Source organism: Eleutherodactylus coqui, chromosome 2 (genome assembly GCF_035609145.1).
Source record: "Eleutherodactylus coqui strain aEleCoq1 chromosome 2, aEleCoq1.hap1, whole genome shotgun sequence".
Taxonomy (NCBI): domain Eukaryota; kingdom Metazoa; phylum Chordata; class Amphibia; order Anura; family Eleutherodactylidae; genus Eleutherodactylus; species Eleutherodactylus coqui.
Window position 1 is genome coordinate 234,398,488 of NC_089838.1, and position 20,309 is coordinate 234,418,796.

The following is a 20,309-nucleotide window of genomic DNA, read 5'->3' on the forward strand; positions in this document are numbered from 1 at the left end:
GAATAAGTTGGCGCTATACAAATAACAAGTCCCTCCTCTCCAATAAATTCTTTTTTTCCACTCAAAAAAACCTTTCAATTTTTTCAATTTATTATACGAGACATTAATTAATACTATAAAAAATATACAACTTACCCCACAAAAAAACCCTTATAAAGGGAATGTTGTGGGGCAAAAAACCCCCCAAAAATTATAGCTCTTAAAAAATCTCTGTCACGAAATGAGTTTGGATGTTCTTTCAATTTTGGTAATTGGTAGAAGTGTGAGCTCATGAGTTCCCCAATGTCATCTTCACAAACGGTAAAAAGAGGACTTCTGGTGGATTTTTATTATGCAGTCTCTAGAAAAAGTTACTAACGCTTTCTACACACCTGAAACTGTTCACGCTGAGCCTCTGGAAAGCCTTCACCCCTCTGATGCCCACTATTGGTATACGGCTGAAAGTCCTCTGGCAGATGATACAATTCGCTTGTCGAACAACGGTCAGGTCCATCATAATGACTGTCACTGTGAAAGGTTCCTACATCAGATTCCTCGTTTGCAGGTTCTTTGGGATAGCTGTATTGATTATGGAAAAGCTTTCCTTCCTTGTCTCTGTTAAGTGCCCCCCACCCATTCGGCATGGTTTCTTCCACCTCTTGGCTTCTAGGAGGTCCGTTTTGCAGGCCCATATATTGAGCAGCATTTGTTCGGTCACTATAACCATTCTGATACTGCTAAGCAAGGACAGAGAATAAGTAAGAACAAGATAACTGAGGGCTGACAACAAAAAAATAAATTAAAAAATCATATCTTGAAGGCACCTACATTTTGAGGATCAGACATCCCTCCATCATTGTCCCATTGTTCCTTAGGGTCCCAGTTTGGATGCCTTCAGACAGTAAAAGCAAATGGTCTGTTAACTCAGGAAATGATGAACAGTGAAATACTATGACAATGGCCAGGTAAGGAAGATGCTACGTACTGTCCGGATAACTCATGGTCGCTGCAATCACTGAAGTTTGGTGATGAAGATGAGCAGAGGCTGTCTTCAAGCATATGATGGGGAAGGTCTGTTAAGAGCTGCTGTAACTGTAGAGACAACCATCAGTATTAAAAATAGTCAGCAACTAAGACATTAAAAGTTGATTTCTCACACTAATAATTTGTAATCCTGGAGTGAGGTCCACTCTCTGATTAACACGTTATATAAAATAAGTCTGGAGTTTACTCCATTGGTATGTATCATTGGGTATATAAGTGGTAAACCAGTTGAGAAGCATAAACAACTGCCGGTAGCGAGACTCTGGTATATTGAAAGAAAATTGATAGCTCAGCATTGGCTGGATGAGCCAGCCACTATATTGAGGGAATTTAAGGATAAAGTCAACCGACTCTTACCATGGGGAAAAAGGGATATATGTAAAGCAGGACACAAATACAGTAAGATATGGTCCAAATGGTTGGATGCATTTGGGTTGGCACAACTGAACTTGCAGATAAGGTAAACTGAGTGTACAAGGGAAACGGTACGTAGGGTATATTCTAATCACAAGAGAGCATAGTAGTGACTAGAGATGAGCGAGCGTACTCGGATAAGCACTACTCGCTCGAGTAATTGGCTTTATCCGAGTATCGCTGTGCTCGTCCCTGAAGATTCGGGCGCCGCTGCGGCTGACAGGTGAGTCGCAGCGGGGAGCAGGGGAGAGCGGGCGGGAGAGAAGGAGAGAAAGATCTTACCTCCGTTCCTCCCCGCTCTCCCCTGCAGCTCCCCGCTCCGTGCCGGCACCCGAATCTTCAGGGACGAGCACAGCGATACTCGGATAAAGCCAATTACTCGAGCGAGTAGTGCTTATCCGAGTACGCTCGCTCATCTCTAGTAGTGACGCATGAAATAAACATAAGCCTTGTATCTAAATGTATCTGGTTTATAACCTTTGCTATTGTATTTCTATATTATGATATAAAGTTATTGTACATGTATGGGGGATGGGTAAAGTACACTATTCAATGAAGTGTGGATTGAGCTCATTGAAAGTACAACTGACTATCCTCAAAAGGGACAAACTTATTCCTCCCCAGGCAGTCTACTTAGCGCACCTTCTTCAGTCCCCCGCATCAGCTCACTGCAAGCCAGACAGATGCTCTTCTGCCTGTTATGCAGAGGCTTTCTCCTTCCTGCAGGGCACACTGCGTCACTAGTGATGTAGCGTTCGCTGTCTAGCAGGGAGCGCCGAATACTATGCCAGGCTGATGCCGATATTGCACATGTGCAGTACTGGAACTCTTGTGGCGAGACAGTGCGCATGAGCAGTGTCAGCATTAGCCTAGTCAAGTATTCTGCGCTCCCTGCTAGGCAGTGAATGCTACGTTACTAGCGACCTAGTGTGCCCTGCAGGAAGGGAAATGCTGTCAATGTATGTAACGTCACCGGAAGAAGAACAATCCGGGCGGCTGGAGGTGACGTGACCTGGGAGACTGCAGGAGCCAGGAGCAGATCAGCGGGGAGGTGGTGTGGTAAAAAGGCTGCCTGGGGAGGAATAGGCAAGTATTGTTTTTTTGGGGTGTTTTTAATGACAAAACCCCTTTAAAAGAAGTTGTTTGCGTTATATAAACTGCTTGTAAAGGATCCCCCATGGAGAAAAATAAAGCAGCTCATACTCACCTCTCCCCATTCATCCCCCGCTGGCGTCTCCGGGTGTGCCTGCTGACAGAATGTTTACAGGCTGCCATCAGCCTGTGACGTCCTGCAAACCTACTGCTGCAGCTAGTGACCGCGATGGAGGCTGAGCGCCGTCAGAGACTGCAGCAGGATGGAAATATCATGTTAGCGGGGCCACCCGGAGCTGCCAGCGGGGGACGAGACGCTTTGTTATTTTTTACCGTGGGGGACCCCTTTACAAGCAGTTTACATAACTGGGACAAACACTTTAAGCAGATTCTTATTTAGGAGTATGAGGGGCGTAAGAGGAAAGTTCTGTATAAATTGTAAGTGCAGCTTCAATGGTCGTTAGACTATTACATTAGTAGCTATAACAAAGAGCGCGGTTTTAGCGGAAAACCAAGACGACAGACAAGCGCTTCCAAAGAAGTTAGCTACTTCCATACAGCGAGTCTGGCACAATTTCAATATATTAGCGAGGTAAAAAAATAAAAAGCAAACCAAAAACATGACAACTAGTAATTACAGCAGATGGTGTCAGTAAATGAATCCCCAGGGTAGATTTACAGCAAAGGTGGGTGATGGGCAATGTACAGCCATTTGTCTCACTAATCCACCCTTCTTAATGGGCATCAGAAATGACAAACGGTAGCGCTCATAGCGGAGCCGGCTCACCTCTTGCTCCCGGGCGTAATCCTCTTTATCATATTCCTCCTCGTCGTGCTGCGTCTGCAGCGCTCCGCCGTCAAAGTCTATAGACATTGTAGACTAATGCTGAGCTATCAGATACTGAAACCCTGCTGGAAAAACAGAAAGAAGATACAGACATATTTACTGTAATATGCAAAAGTTACAGCTCAAGCTGCTCTCACAGTTTTCGAACATGTTCAACAGCGTTTAATACACCCCACCATTGCAATGCAATAAGGTGCGTAAAAAACACAAAAAGGACAACGCTGAAACGCACTAAAATAGAGCAGAAAGTGTTTGAAAATCCACGCTGGAATGCTCGTTTGAGAAGCAGCCTAACTCCGATCGCAGCTGCTAACCATTTAGCTGCCGTTATCCATTTTGATAGCAATATTTAACAGTGTTTCTCCAAAAATAAGACACCGTTCGTGGGGGTGTCTTAATACTCACCTAGCATGGGTATTCAAGCCCCGTTACCAGGAAGAGAATGCTCCGTCAGCCCTGAGGACTACACAGAAGACTGCCGGAGCGCCGCAGCCCAGTAAGAGGGATCCGAACACCGCCTGCTAGATGAATATTGTTTTTTTCCCCTTCATGTAGTGTTGCTAGGGCTTATTTTTGGGTGAGAGCTTATTATTTTTTAAATTGATTTATTTTTTAAACTTGCACGCCCTGCTGTAGTAAAATAACAGAATACATACTCCTCTTCCCTGCCGCTGCCACATCACGGCTACTTGGTCCCAGCTGAACGACACTTCTGGGAGTGGAGTGGTGATGATGATAGTAGGTCATGTGAGCGCCGCAGCTATTCACTAGCTGAAGGGGGGCCGATTGGCTGCAGCAGTCACATGGCCTTTTAGTCGGACAAGTTATCGCCAGCTCCCTGCGCCAGGAAGGGGAACCCAGTGAAATGACAGCGACAAAGGAGTGGGGGAAGGAGAGTACGCATTCTGTTATTATACTATACAGGCTGAACATGTTGTTGACTCACTGCGGTCCTGGAGACTCCGGTGACATCAGGTGACCGCACAGGCAACAAGAGGCTGCAGAGTCATCGCTCGCTCTCCTGGCATTGGCGCTCACATCCGGAGGGCAGTCCTATCAGTGATTGCCAGCGGTGTATGACTGTACACACTGGGGTAGTTGTCAATCACTGATAGGACCGCCCACTGGACTGTTAATGTCAGAATGAGCAGCGATATAAATGAATAAAATACAAGTTATACTTAATATTTCCCCATAAGGGTGACTATTTGTAGTGGGTTTTTTTTTCTGCAGGGATCTATGGTCTATGGGACTTGTAAAGCTAAAATCGTGATCACGCAAAATCGCAATTTCGCGGTAAATCGCAATTTTGCACAATTGCGATTTTAACATTACAAGTCCCATAGACCACTGCAGAAAAAAAAACCTGCGAATTCCGCAGTGAAAAAAAAACGCTAGTGGGTAGTCACCCGAAAACTATATTTTCCATCCCTGCCCCCCTCTGGAGGTCTGCTATGTATATTGCACTCACTTGAATGCAGTACAGCCCCCTGTCTAATGCTTATCAGGCACAATCTTGACACCACGATTTCTCCCAGCTTTCCCTTCTTCTGTGTTAGGCCGGGCTCACATGGCCGTAATCGTAAAACACCGCGTGAGCCACACGTTTTGCCGCTGTGGAGCCGCCGGCCCATCACCACGTATGGCAGCGAAATTGTACTGTGCATGATTTTCAATGGCTTCATTCCCATTTGCGATGTTTTCACTCCTGCGATGCTGAGTGAAAAATAATCACAGCATCTCTTTTTGCAATATCGCCCATTGAAAACAAAAGGAGAACATCGCGATCCCCGCTGTGGATGTGACAGCCCCGCCGGGGGAATCCTTCAGCCCCGCAGGGATGTGAGGCTGTTTCCATGTGAAATCCCCTTGCATCCAGGGGCTTTCCGAAGGATTGCGAGGGAGATATCGCCCACGCCAGTGTGGAGAAGCCCTAACCAAGACGATACTAGCTGACATTATGTATGTGTGTGTGTGTATATATATATATATATATATATATATATATACACACACACACACACACACACACACACACGGGAGATACTTATATGATAAATGACAAATAAATTTCAATGGAGTGGCTCTTTAATTGTGCAGGCGCACCTAAGCCATGGCTGCAATAAAAACAGGAAAATACGCTCTTCAGCGCTCGGACACATTTAATATCTGAACAAAATTGCATAACTGTTCTATATTTCCCACTGCATAGAAATGCACGGTTCTTCGCACTGGACGTGGTGGATGGGCCTACATGTTTTGATCAAAATATGCTCTAAGAACCTTACACCTTTCTGCGGTTAGTATATAGAACAGTTACGCAATTTTATTCAGAGAATCCGTCAGCTCAAAGTGCAGGCATGATGTTACAGAGCAGGGGGGGCAGCAGATTGGAGAGTTCTCTCTGAAGCGGCCCTTTAACTGATTTGCTGGAAGTGCTGACTGTAATACTGCTGTAACGCCTTGATTTCCCTGGAACAGTGCTTGTACACAGAGTGAGAAGGGAACAAGGGAACAATGACACAGGGTACTCTTCACTCGGGCGTCAGTTTAACACCTTAATGACGGCTAGTACACCTTTTTACTGACCGCACTAACGGGTTTTATCCTGCACCTAGGGTGGCCCAAAAAACTCAACTTTCAACTACAAAGCAAGACACCCTCTAATTTTTTTCCTTCTAACAAACCTTTATTTGGGTCAGAGTTTCAGGTTCTTATGTCTACAGCAAGGTTCTGCTCGAAGACCAGGAATTTCAGACTTTTTACTAATAATGAAGAAGAAAAACAACTGTGGCTTCAAGTCGTGGAAGCAAATCGCAAGGCTGTTCCAACACAGATTTCCAAGAGGTCTGCTGTCCAGGCCTTACGACACAAATACTTGTCAGTCCGTGCTTAAAGGGGTTGTCTCACGCCGAAACGTTTTTGTTTTTTTTTTCCAATAGGCCCCCCGTTCGGCGCGAGACAAACCCAATGCATGTGTTTAAAAAAAAAAACGTTTAGTACTTACCCGAATCCCCGCGCTGCGGCGACTTCTTCCTTACCTCACTAAGATGGCCGCCGGGATCTTCACCCACGATGCACCGCGGGTCTTCTCCCATGGTGCACCGTGGGCTCTGTGCGGTCCATTGCCGATTCCAGCCTCCTGATTGGCTGGAATCGGCAAACGTGACGGGGCGGAGCTACGAGGAGCAGCTCTCCGGCACGAGCGGCCCCATTCACCACACAGAAGACCGCACAGCGCAAGCGCGTCTAAAATCGCCAGAAGATGGCGATTTTAGACGGATCCATGGCGACGGGGACGCTAGCAACGGAACAGGTAAGTGAATAACTTCTGTATGGCTCATATTTAATGCACGATGTACATTACAAAGTGCATTAATATGGCCATACAGAAGTGTATAACCCCACTTGATTTCATGAGACAACCCCTTTAATTTTGACTATTTTAATAAATTTGGAAGTATTTTTGTAAAAACAGCACAAATGTATAGATTGTCAGGACAAATGCCATTGTCAATACTTAATGTTTTAACCCCTTAACGCCACAGGACGTAGGGTTATGTCATAGCATCATGGTACTTAATGCAACAGGATGTAAACTTATGTCATGTGGATGGCGCGGGGTCAGAAGTGAGCCCATGCCACTCTGCAGTGGGAGCCAGCTGTTACCGATAGCCGTCCTCCCGCGGCAACAGTGGGGGTACATGAGGACAGCGACCCCCATCTATGTAGATCGCGGCATGTAAAGTGTTCACATCGTCAGAACCCCGTGATGTAATCGCAGAGGGCCATCGGGTTGCTATGGCAATAGGACGCCAGATACTAGCGTTCCGGCTTGCCATTGCCTATGATTGCTGTTACAAGTGATGAGGCATTGCAGTACAGAAGTCCTGCAATGCCTTATCATGGCTGCTATGGTTCAAGTCCCACCAGGGACATAAAGAGTGTAAGAAAAACAAAAATATAGTGTAAAAAACAAATAACAAAAACCCTTTTTTTGCTCATTTTCCTCTATTGAAAAAAATACAATATACTCATATATGCCACGGATCGTCAGTGCGGGAGATGATCGTGGTTTCCACAACTCAAACCCGGTTGTGTGCAGCGGGACTAAAGGTGGTGGCTCAGCTGACTACTGACAGCCAGACTCCTGCTCTAAGTGCCAGATGTAAAGAAACCTCAGATCCTGACAGTTTAACCCCTTACATCCTAAAATCAATAGCAGCTGCAGCATGTAAGCAGATGAGAGGTGGAGGGGGAACCTTTTGCACTCATCAGCACCCCACAGTTCCCATGGCAGCTGGAAGCCTGACAAAGGCCTGCCGTGTAACATGCTGCTGTCAGAGGCTTAGTAGAATGCAGTACATAGGTAATGCAGTGTACTATCCTTGCAATTGAACTATCACATCTTCAGGTCCCCTTGAGGCTTCTTACACACGGCAGAGCAAGAAATGCAATGCCCCCTGTGGATGCGAGGCGATTTTGTGTCAAAAGCGCCTCCCGTTACTTCGGTACAGTTGTGATCCTCGATCGGCAGGTGTTTGCCATTGTTTTCAATGGGTAACCTCTTATTGCACTTGCCTGCATATTGCACGCTGTGTGATGCGTTTTCCGGCCCCATTGAAAACAATGGGCGATGTGTTCCGAGGGAACGCCCAAAACAATGGGCGATGCGTTCCGAGGGAACGCCCAAAACAATGGGCGATGTGTTCCGAGGGAACGCCCAAAACAATGGGCGATGTGTTCCGAGGGAACGCCCAAAAATAGGAGATGATGTGATCTTTTCTAGCACCGTGATGCGTGAGAAAAAAATAAATAAAAATGCGCTCATTTAGATAACCCCATTCAAAAGAATGGGATTCATATTCGTGCGTTTTGCAACGGACAAATCTGGTGCGATTTTCACAGCTTTGTGAAAGCAGCTTAAGGAAATTGAAGAAAAAAAATGTAAAAAAAATGCTCCAAAGAACAAAAATTTCAGTTTAAAAAAAAAAATGCATCTAAAAAGAAAGTTGTTTTTCTTTTGTTTGTCTCCCAAAAAAAAAAATAGAAAGCAATCCAAAAGTCATATGTGCCTAAACATGGTACCAAGAAAACACAAACACAAAAAACACGTCTTTCCACAAAAGACGAGACCCCGTGGTCACACGTCGCAGACCACATCTGCATGCAGATTTTCACAGCAACATTCGCTCCCCGGCGTGATTCCCCACCGCAGAGGGGCTTCACAAGCCCCGTTCACGTACATTATACAGGAGGATCCAAAGGTATGGAGACCCCTGAATAAATTGAGAGAAGTGGCAGGGAAAGCCATCCTGTGGGTGGCATGTTGCTAGGGAGCAGATCTGTGGGGGGCGCTGTCCAACACGGCAGCCATTTTGAAAAGCCATCTTGGAACCAAGTTGATATTTACAAATGGGAAGAAGGGGTCTGTGTGACACGTGTAGCCGATGGAGAACGTGGCGAGGAATCCAAGTCTGAGCGGAAATGTGACCTACCTGTAATGTGACCTACCTGTAATGTGACCTACCTGTAATGTGACCTACCTGTACTCCTGCCAACGTTAGTATCAACTTACTATTTGTTAGAGATATTTGCTGGATTAACAGAGATTGTGGCGATCTCCGGGGAGCGCATGTAACCGCGGATCCGGGCCGCCTGCGCAAGCATCAACGCGGAGGTGCCGCTCTCGGCGCATCGTGAGCAGGAGTAGAGGACAGCCTTGGCAGCGGGCGGCACATCCTGTAGCAGATCATTACTTCTGCAGGAATGGCGCGACGTGACATTTGCGCACAGATATGGATTCCTCCTCACATTCGCCATCGGATACACACGTCACACGCACGCCTGCCCATTGGAAAATAACAACTTTGTTCCGATATGGCTTTTCAAAATGGCGGCCGTGTTGGACAGCGCCCCTCGCAGATTTGCCCCCTTCCCCTTAACAATATGCTGTACACAGGATGGCGCTCCCAATCACAGTTCTCCATTTACTCAGGGGTCTCCACACCCTTGGACCACCCGCTATTGTATTCGCACTCGCTGGCGGTTCTGCTGTGTGTGAACGCAGCGGGCGGTCGTTGGCACGGAGACGACCCATCACAGCACAAAGCCGCAACTAAAAAGTTTTTCTAAATCTTGCTGTGGAAAAATTTTTTTTTAAAAAAAAGGCTGCTGAAACGGAGGAGCGGAATGTAAATCCACCGCGCGACAATTACAGCAGCGGGTTGTGGGTGCAGATCCAATCTCCTGTGGCGAATTCCGCACCAAAACCCACATTTTAACCCTTGCGTTACACAGCTAGAATGTGTAGCGGATTTCACAGACATGGCGGATGTTACAGCCGGCGTCCGCACGGCTCGCCATGTGCATACTGTGCATTTTCCGCAGTGAGTCTAGTCTGTGATGACGCTTACGGAGCCTGCAGACGAGGCGGACTGACCGCGGCGCAAAATCCACATGACACTTCCCAGCTATCCACGGGCTCCACCATCCTCAACAGTCCCGCAGGGACGGATGCCACATTGGTGGGCATGCTCAACCGCGGCCCCAGCCATTCAGGGTACCTGGGACCCCCGCTGGGGTGATCAGCAGGGGCCCTAGCGATCACACACCCGCCCCCCATCCTTACACGCTTTATATTCCCCCTTTAATAGCATCCCAGGGGTCCTGTTTGCCATAAAGGGAGAAATGCTGCAAAGAGAAACACAAGTAACCATGGCTACCCCTCCCACAGGGAGGACATGGCTGTGGCCCCCACACCTCACTGACAGCAGTGCCCATACCTCATCAGTCAGCTGGTTCCATCAGACACCTGGGACTTATAGTCCCACACCAACCGGTAAACTGACAGCAGTGCAGAGGTGGGTTCTGCTGCAGCGCAGTGACCTGGTACACCTGCCGGACACTTACTGCACCGCCGCACTCCTCCGGCTCGCTTCATGGACTCCGTGCAGAACCGCACCGTAACCGCAGCACCAACACTACATCTACAGCTCCCACTTCCCTCTCAACAGTCAAAATGGGAGCCAAGTCACTGATTGGTCCAGCCACGATCAGAGTGCCAGCGGTATCGTCCAATCCGGGGGCACAATCACAGTGTCAGGGCGTGGTCAACAGACGCTGCTTCCTAGGTTAGATAGAATTAGTGAGGTTAGGCTGAGCGGCACAGTCAACAGCCTTCAGCGGTGATTCCGGTGGGCGGGGCAGTGGCGCGATAGGCAGCGGGAAGACTGTTGGCTGATGTGATTGGTCGGATGGCTGAGCGGCTATCAGTGGCTCTGGGCAGGGAGCGGCAGACGGGCTGAGGGCTGAGTGTGAGGAGGCTGAGCTGTACTAGTAGTGCTGAGCGAGCAGCCCCTCACTAAAACTCCTTCAGTGTGTACTAGGCTCAGCTTTCTGTCAAGCCGTCAGCGGTTCCTAACTAGTCCTGAAGGGACCCCCAACAGGTCATGTTTTCAGGATCTCCTATAGTAAGAACCCCTGTGGCAATGTCTGAGGCACCGACCATAATTACATCACCTGTGTGATACTGAGGAAATCCTGAAAACATGACCTGTTGGCGGTCCCTGAGGACTGGAGTTGGGGAACACTGGTGTACATGGATGGCTGTAGTCTGAGCGCCTCCCTGCTTGTCCACCCACTATATAGTATAACCGGAGTGATAGCCACGTCTGTGTGCCCAGCAGGCGTCACATGGCCCCTAATAGCCGATTAGGCTACTCATACATACGTGTTTCATGCAGACCGATGCATGCGCAAAGCTGTCCCCTCTCCACTTATATCCAGCCCTAGATACAGTATATTGCTACAGTATATCCATGACACACGTGTGTGATTCACGAGGTTTACTCAAAGGGCTCATTCACATGATCGTGTGTGTAAAATGCAAGAGTACCGCAGCGTTCTACCGGTCTGTGTGAGGACCGCGGATGGCAGTGAGCGCACTGTGTATGACCGCGGATCTCACACACACGTACAGTGGGACCTTGTCTTTTTTTTAATTCCCCAGTCTTTCATAATGGGGTTGCATATGTATCACTGCCCATAGAAAAGTACAGGGCTCACGCTGCGTGGTACGCGGAGAAGTAGAGCATGCTGCATCTTTTTCTTGCGCGAATATACACACAGTGTTTACGTGCTAATGTGAATGGATCATTGACTTCATTCGCCGCTTGTCAGGCAGCCGTGCATCGCGGGCGTATGACTGAGCACTTAGGCTGACTTCACATGAGCGTATTTGCTGAACGAATGTTCTCTTTTGCTGTACTTTTCACATGCAAAAGCCTCTGTTTGAACACTTCCATTGAAGGAGAACTCTCCACCTCTCATGGTAACCTGTTCCACTCCCTGATCACCCTCACTGTCAGAAGGTTTTTTCTAGTAACTAATTTGTGTCTCCTCCCTTTCAGTTTCATCCCATTGCTTCTAGTCTTTCCTTGTACAAATGAGAATAGGGCTGATCCCTCTGCAGTGTGACAGCCCTTCAGATATTTGTAGACAGCTATTAAGACTCCTCTCTTCTGCAAGCTGAACATTCCCAGATCCTTTAACCGTTCCTCATAGGACATGATTTGCAGACCGCTCACCATCTTGGTATACCATCCTGCATACCAGCTGAGTGCTCTGAGAAGACAACAGCTGTATACAGAAGACAAGCGACCTCGCTTGTCTTCTGTATACCCTGCTCAGAGAAAAGAACAGCTGTATATGGAAGATAGCGGTTGAGCTTGTCTTTTGTTTACAGTGTGAGCTTCATTTACACACTAATAGGCTGTTAAGTAGCTAATTAGCTACTAGACAGCTTATGCAAAGTGAACGCTCAAAACTAGCAAATTTTGAGCAATCATCTTGTCGTGTAAATGCACACAACGATTATCGCTCAAAAGATGGAAGATGAACAAATTTTGAGCGATAATCATTGTCTCTAAATGGGCCTTAAGTGGGGTGGGGGATACTATTACTACTGCTGCCACCACGTTCGGACGACGGCCACTATTGGGGGTCACTGTTACTACTTGGGCCACTATTGGGGGTCACTGTTGCGGTACTATTGTATCTTGTCACCAAGAGCAGAATGGGTGGAGAGCTACTGATAGGAGGGTTAGGCCTCATGTCCACGGGGAAATTCGGGCCCGCACGGATTCCCCGTGCAGAATCCTGCAGCGGGTCCCTCCTGCCCCGCAGACATGAGGTCAAGAAAATAGATTATAGTTACCTGTCCGGACGCTGCAGGTCTCCCCTCTGTCGCGTCCGGATCTCCTTTCTTCGGGCCAGCGTATGTGCTCGGCACGTCGGCAGCGTGCCATGTGCATGCGCCGTGCACACTTTTTTTTTTTTTTTTTACTCCTGTGGTCCCATGGCACACCCGCAGCTGTGGGACCGGACGGCTTCCATAGTCTTTAATGGGAGCCGTCCGTGCGGGAAAGCTGCATGAAATAGAGCACGCTGTGGGTGGTTTCTCGTACGTGCGATCCACGCGTCAGGGAAAAATGATATTTGTAGGTATTTAATTACCTGCGGGTGTCAAATGATTTCCTATGGGCGCGGATCATGCGTGCGATAGACCTGTGCGGTTTTATTAATTCTTTTTTGCCCATGGACATTGGGTTAAGGGTTAGGGGTCATTTCAGTGTTAGGGTTAAATTATGAGCTGTAAATTCTTCCATGTCACAACGACCCCGCTCTCAAATGGAAGTATTTATAGCTAATAATGTAACCCTAACCCTCCATCCCAGCCATAAGTAATTACCCATGCTGCTAGGAGCTTTGGGCTGGTGTAAGCACAACTCCCCTGCAGCCTTCCCCCCTACCCGCAAGGTTACCACTGCCCCCGCTGCTGCCTTCATTCACATCAGCTGTTCAGCTGATGTGAATGAAGCTTTTTCACTGCGCCGCAGAAAGGCATACCCCGCTGCCGACTACACTGCCGTTTCGGACCCCACCGCTGCTGTATCAGAAGGCTTCCCCCGCCTGCGCCGTAGACTAACCAGCCGCTGGTGTGTGCTAAGGCTTACCCCGCCGATGACAACACCACCGCCGCCGCTGCTGCTCCTGGCCCTGACGCTGCAGTTTGAGAAGGCTTCCCCTGCTGCACTGTGGCCAATGACAGCTCCGTCCTCCGCCGCTGATTCTGCAGGCCCGCTGTCCTCTGGGTTTCCGGGTCAGCCTGGCCCCACAGCCGCTGTGTGCCCCCCAGGAGATCGTATGGGTGGCGGTTGTGCCAGCGGGGCAATCCACCGGCTGGCCAGCTGTAGTGGACATCGCAGCCAATCAGCTCCTGGGGACGTGAACGGGCTGTCAAGCAGCCTGTATCTTGTCACCACCCACACTTCCTGTGGTGACAAGTTACAATAGTACCCACTGTAACTACTGGGCACACTATTTGGGGTCATTGTTACTACTTGGGACACTATTGGGGGTCACTGTTACTACTTAGGACACTGTTTGGTGTCTGCAATACTGCTTGGGGCAATTATTGGTGGTCACTATTACTGGTGGGGCAACTATTGGGTGTCACTATTACTGATGGGGCAATTATTGGGGGTCACTATTACTGCTGGGACAATTTTGGAGGGTCACTACTACTGCTGGGACAATTATCGGTGGTCACTATTACTGCTTGTGGTGGCTATTGGGGGGCACTGTTCCCCAGTAGAGCAAAGTGTGATTGTTCTCAGTGAGAGAAACCAAGTAATCTTGTAAAAGGTATCATATCTACAAGGTTACTTGGTTTCTCTCACTGAGAACAATCACACTTTACAATGACCTGAGAAAACGCAGACCTCAAGGTTGGATTTCAGAAAGGCAAATTTTAATAGAATCAGAGGATAGGAAGAATCCAATGGCTGGATGTTCTTAAAGGAGTTGTCTGGTCACGCAGGGCGAAATCTTTTTATAATAGTAATGTTTTCCTTTCATTTTTTAATCCAAAATTCAATGACACCATGATCACTGCCTCCCGAGGTCCCAGCCACCCGTACTTCCTCAACGATTTCCTCCCTCTTGGTAAGAATTAGGCCCAAGATGGCAGGTCCCCTTGTTTTCTCTTCTACCTTTTGGAAGATAAAGTTGTCAGCAAGAGCGGATAAGAATTTGTTGGATCCATTACTTTTACCTGAGAGAGATTCCCAACAAATGTCTGGATAGTAGAAGTCTCCCATGATCCCTATGTCGTGCTTTTTTGAGAGCTTGGCCATCTGATGTAGAAATAGTTCATCCATATCTTCTGCTTGTTCAGGTGACCTATAGTAAATGCCCACAATGGTGTCCTTTCTGTTGTTCTCTCCTTGTATTCTTACCCAAACAGTTTCTACAGAACTACCATGCTCTGAAGCTTGAATATTGGTGGAAAATTAATGTTTTCCTAACATGCGAGGCAACACCTCCTTGTTCTCTTCTTGTATTCTTACCCAAACAGGTTGAGGTCAATAGAAACTGTCCAATCCACAGCCCAATCACATTTGACATTGCGGACAGGCCGCAGATTCCATAAGAGAAGCAGGAGTTTGAAAAAAATCTTTACTGTGTATGTGCACCGGATGGCACTTCCGCACACATCCGCAGTACAGGACTTCAAGACACGGACAGGTACGCCGGATTGCTGGCTACTGGCATGTGGAATTCGCGTGTGCCCGTGAACATGAGGCCCTAGAAAGTTTGCTGTATCTGTTCCCTCATCTCTGTCTTCACACCACCTGTGCCATCCATTCTGCTAATGATCTATGACTAAACTCATCCATAATCTAAACTTCACTCTCCCAACTCCCAGAATTTCCCGGGGCTTCACCAGTTCTCTGGAATGCTCTACCCCAGACAATCAAGTTCATCACCAATATCCACAGTTTGAAGCATGTCTTAAGGCCCATTTACACAGGACGAGTGTCGGGCAAACAATGCCCGACACTCGTTCCTGTGTCTCTGCGCTCCTGCATTGGAGCTAGCAGAGCAGGCTGGTTCACGGAGCGGCCAGCAGGAGGGCGGGGCAGTGCAGGAGATTTCTCTCCTCTCGCTCCCCCGCCCCCCTCAATTCACATAAACAATCAGCAATGAGCTTCATTGCTCATCATTCAGTTTAAACAGCCGCCATTCAGTAGTGAGCAGCCGCTGTGTTATGTGAATGGAGGGGGGCGGGGGAGCGAAAGGAGAGAAATCTCCTGCACTTCCTCGCCCCACTGCTGGCCGCTCTGTGAACCAGCCTGCTCTGCTAGCTCCCGTGCAGGAGCACTGGAGTGTGGAGACACAGGGACAAGTGTCAGGCATCGTTTGCCCGACACTCGTCCTGTGTAAATGGGCCTTTAAAAACATATCTTTAGGGAGGCCTACCATATTCTCTAATCTAAGGCCTCATGTCCACGGGAAAAACCAGGTCCGCTGCGGATATGTAACGCGGATTTCTACTACTGATGCAGTGCGGATCAGCTTAAAATTGTATTTGATTGCATGCGGGTAACATACAGATGCGTTTTTTTTCACACATGTATGCGGATGCAATTTTTACGCTGGAGGTGTTTTGCCCACTTTACCCCACCTCCTAGTACTTTCCCTACCTCCTAGCCTTGCAATCCGCAGCGGATCTCCCGCACCCATAGAGATCAATGGGGGTAACCCGGAGCGTGATCCGCACTTAAATGGAGCATGTTGCGTTTTTTTTCCCGCACATGAATTTTTAAAATGCCTTTAAAATACCATCCGCGGCTATTTATCTACCCGCGGGTGGTCAATGCATTCCTATGGGAAATTTTACATGCGGATCACACGCGCAGGTGATCCGCTGCGGATTTTAAAATGTATTTTCCCCGTGGACATGAGGTCTAAGTCTTCTACATTCTGCTTCAGAACCTGATTTCTTCATTCACCAGTAGCCCCCACTCCTCATGCACCCTAATGCACTTCACATCTGTACATGCATAAATACCGGCCGGTGATTGGCTCGTGTAGTTTTATGTATATTATCCTATCTAGTATAAGATGGCTGGACCATTGTAGAGAATAAGCACTCTTACCTCTGGTGTCACCCCTAATTCCTCATGGATTGTAAGCTCTTGTGAGCAGGGCCCTCACCCTTATTGTTCAAATTGGTTATTAGTTCACTACTGTATGTAGTGTCTGACTTTGGCCACCTGCACACGGGCGGGTCGGACACCGCATGCGGGATTACTGCAACAGCCGGTAACCCCTGTTTACCTGTCCGGAGTCCTCTCCTCTGCTGCTGATGTGCCGGCCGGCGCACATGTGCAGTACAGAGGACGCCACGCCGTCGCTATGGCGATGACAAGGCTGCTGCGGCTATTCTGCAATGATGATTGCAGAGTGGCCGTGCGACGGACGCCTTCCATTGACTTCAATGAAGCCAGCCATGCGTAGCCCACACAATATCACAGCATGCTGCGATTTCTCCCCTGTGAGCGGAATCTATTTCTGTTCGTGGGCAGGAAATTGCGTTTTACCATAGCATGATATGGGCTGGATTTGCTGCAGAATCCGGAGGTAGAATCCCGCTCCGGATTTCAAATGCAAATCCGCCCGTGTGCAGGAGGCCTTTGTCTGTTTATGTACCCTCTAATTTGTAAAGTGCTGCAGAATATGTTGATGCTACATATAGATTATGCACTTTATTGGAAAATCCAGCCATTGCACTGGTAAAACGTCTGTGTTACTGGAGTGCATGCACTAATTTGCTGTCCAGCAGCGCCTCCCTATAGTACAGTATGGTAGTACATGTCCTGTGCCACTCTTTACCTGTGCCAGGATGAGCTGCTCTGTTGGGCAGACCCACAGTATTTTACGCATATGCCCGGGGGCATGAGCCCTAAGGTTGGAGACACACATGTAGTTTTTGATCCAGTTTGAGATGCATGACATTGCCATGACTGAGGCTTCTGGCACATTGAGTGTGAGTTGTGCCCAAGAGGCTCAGGCGCATTCCATCAGACAGCATGTGGACATCAGTCCGTGTGCGATCCAATTTACATGGATGCACTTTGACATCCATGGAACGGATGGGAATAGGATATGCCATGAGGTTTTTCATTCGGACCATCAGTCCATGCGCATAGCCTCATAGGCCTATAATGGGTCTGTGCGCTGTCTGTGGATTAACACAGAAAACGCACAGACCCAAATACAATAGTATGCTCCTAGCTTAAGGACTATTTAATGGTCTCAAATGTATAAGTTCTGTATTCTATGGATTTTATATTAATTGAATAAAACTAAGTATTTTTATTGATCACTTTGCTGGAATCACTTTGTAATGGGGTATTATTATGCCTCTGGGGAAAACATTGACTGTATGTAGATTTTATAATTCACAGAATGTTCATTATTATTGTGGACACCATCCTGCAAAAGGCTCAGCTCTACTGAACCTCAGTGAAAGTAATCTGATCACTCTGTTTTGTGTTACTTGCGGTGCTGCTGGCACAGTCATGTATCCCTCAGGCACTGTAACAGGGTTGCCAAGCTAATTTTTTCTGGACAACTTATCCAACTTTTTTTTTTTAATCACAATCACAGGCATCTATCTTTTTACTTACAGGCACATTCGAAAAATATAATTCTGCAAATGATGAACAGTACAAGTCAAATATATATAGCTCAGAGTATAGAAAGGAGCACATTTCAGCTTTTACTGTGAACCGTAAAATGATAATTACAATTACCTGTTCAAGCTCCTCCAGCTTCAAACAAGAAAAAAACGACACAAGAGCATCAATTGTTTTCATAGGCACTGAAAAAATGTGCCTTATTTTTACTGAGTGTCCAGGAATTTAGGGACTGTTGGCAACCCTGTATAACAGGTGAGCTAAACGTTGCTTGATATAAAATACCACGTTCACGTGCGCTACCAGTGGATTGTGTCAGGACTTAGGTACTCAACACTGAAATCCTAACAACATCCACAATGTGTCAACATGGTCTAAAGGCACTTTTACACACAATGATTTGCTCAAAATTCGCTCAAAAAACATCTTTTGAGCCCTAATCGTTGTGTGTAAATGTGTGCCCATCGTGTACTTACCATGCACTTTTTGTCCATCGCTGACTTCAGGTCCACATGAAATGAGATAAGACGGACATATGCTTTGTTCTCCACGGGCAGCGCTCATAACATTCTTTAACAGCTGTTAACAGCCGCTAAACCGCTGGAGAACAATAGCAATGTATTTAGAGAACAGACTGTCTGTTCTCTAAATAGATGCACATGAAGTACTAAAGGGCTGATTAGCTCATTAGTACCTATGCACAATGATCGCTCAAAGCTGTCAGTTTCATCATCTGTGTGTATAAATGCACTTTAACTCTCCTCTTCTCCCCTTCAAGTGTTGGCTGCTACTTTGGTCGTACTTTCTACTGTCCTCTTAGTTCCTTTACTTGAACCACTTTTCTCTAGAAGTGATCTGTATTATCGTGCACTCATTTTAGGCCAAAATATATTATGCTGCTTGCACTGATGTACGTACTATAGTACAGTAAAAAAAATAATGGCACAAATTCTATATGTAGAAATGTAATATTTATTGAAAATAATCATGTTTCGTACAGAACAAAAGAAAGATGGGTACATATTTTTTCACATTTTTTTATCTCTTAGTTATACATTTATTGGATGGAACAGAAAAAACTTCTTTTAAAAAACCACCCTTTATATTGTTTAAAAGAAAAACTTGAAATACGCAAACTGTTTTCTATACAGTAAATGAATTGCCATGAGATGCTAATTAAAAAAATAAAGGTGTATTCCAGCTGAATCAAATGTGGCCATATATCTATGGATATGCTATCACTGGATAGGAGTCATACCAGAAGGACCCCCACCGATCCCAAGAACAAAGGGTCTGAAGCCACTTCTGTCCAGGTACTGTGTATTCAGGGGCTGATTGGCACTCTGTGCAATGTATTTGCAAAAGTTCAGAAGGAGCCACAACGCTGGACAGCCCATCAGTGCAGGCACTTCAGTAACACAGGAGTTGTGCCAGTCAAATGGTTGGATTTTCCAATAATGCACATGTGCCACAGATCCAGGCTGTGTATCAGCAAGTCACAGCATATCCATGAGCCATGAAGTTTTAACCTTAACCCTTTCCAATCCACTGTCTGATGTCTTCCAATATTCTGATTGAAGCCTGTACAGCTCCAATGTCGGAAGACGTCCAGCAGGGTATTCTTTCTGTATATTACTGGCCTCTCCAGCATGTAACATACTTCAGTACTGGCTCTAGCCAGCAGTTGGCACCATTGTAAAATGGCAGAAAGAGAAAGCCCCCTAGGAAACCCTGAATCCAAAATTGGATTGCAAAGGGTTAAATTCTACTACTTTGATTTTGCATATTATACATTCATATTTTACTGCTGCTTATGTTAAAGATGACCTGTCAGATAAAACTACTGCCTTATCCGTAGGCAGCATGTCATACAGAGTTTTTGTAGAGTTTTTTGATTCATATATGCGCACTCCCTCCAGATACTGGTTGGCAGGTCTTTCCGTATGCACAGTAACACAGAAGGACCTGCCAATCAGATAAGTAGGAGGGGGTGAGGGAAGTGTGTGTATATGAATATACATGAGCTGTTTTGGACTCCTCTCCGGTCCAGCTTTGCAAAGTTTTAAAATTAAGACTTTTAAAACCACTAAACCAATCTGTATAAATGCCAGAATATATATACTACATTCTGCTGCCCTCATTCTGGGCAGATTAAAGGACCTGACAGGTTCCCTTTAAGATCAGTTAATACTCGCATGTTCCGCGCAAAACATATCCAAAATCTATATATGTTGGTCTCATAGTTCATTCATGGATACATATCAGTGTATTTGCAGTGTTCCCTAAAAGCAATCTGCCCGTCTGCATGCTGAGGGATGTGGTTCTACACCTGTACTTCTCTTTTGTATCAATATACTAGTAAGTTTGACCATCTTCCAGGATTTTTG

General features: G+C 46.8%; 1 protein-coding gene across 2 annotated transcripts in view; it reads right to left on the reverse strand.

The window, feature by feature from the left end:
- CEP152 (centrosomal protein 152) overlaps positions 1–10,384 on the reverse strand; it is a 60,291-nt gene extending 49,907 nt beyond the window's left edge. The window contains exons 1-5 of one of the 2 annotated variants that reach the window (XM_066592618.1): positions 10,289–10,384; positions 3,317–3,441; positions 965–1,071; positions 808–871; positions 372–713 (exon numbers count right to left, since the gene is read on the reverse strand). In XM_066592618.1, the coding sequence (XP_066448715.1) occupies positions 372–713; positions 808–871; positions 965–1,071; positions 3,317–3,403 (600 nt within the window). In that variant the 5' untranslated portion in view covers positions 3,404–3,441; positions 10,289–10,384. Of the gene's footprint in view, positions 1–371; positions 717–807; positions 872–964; positions 1,072–3,316; positions 3,442–10,288 lie in introns of both variants that reach the window. The other variant, XM_066592617.1, reaches the window with a different exon arrangement.
- Positions 10,385–20,309: the final 9,925 nt, after the last annotated feature.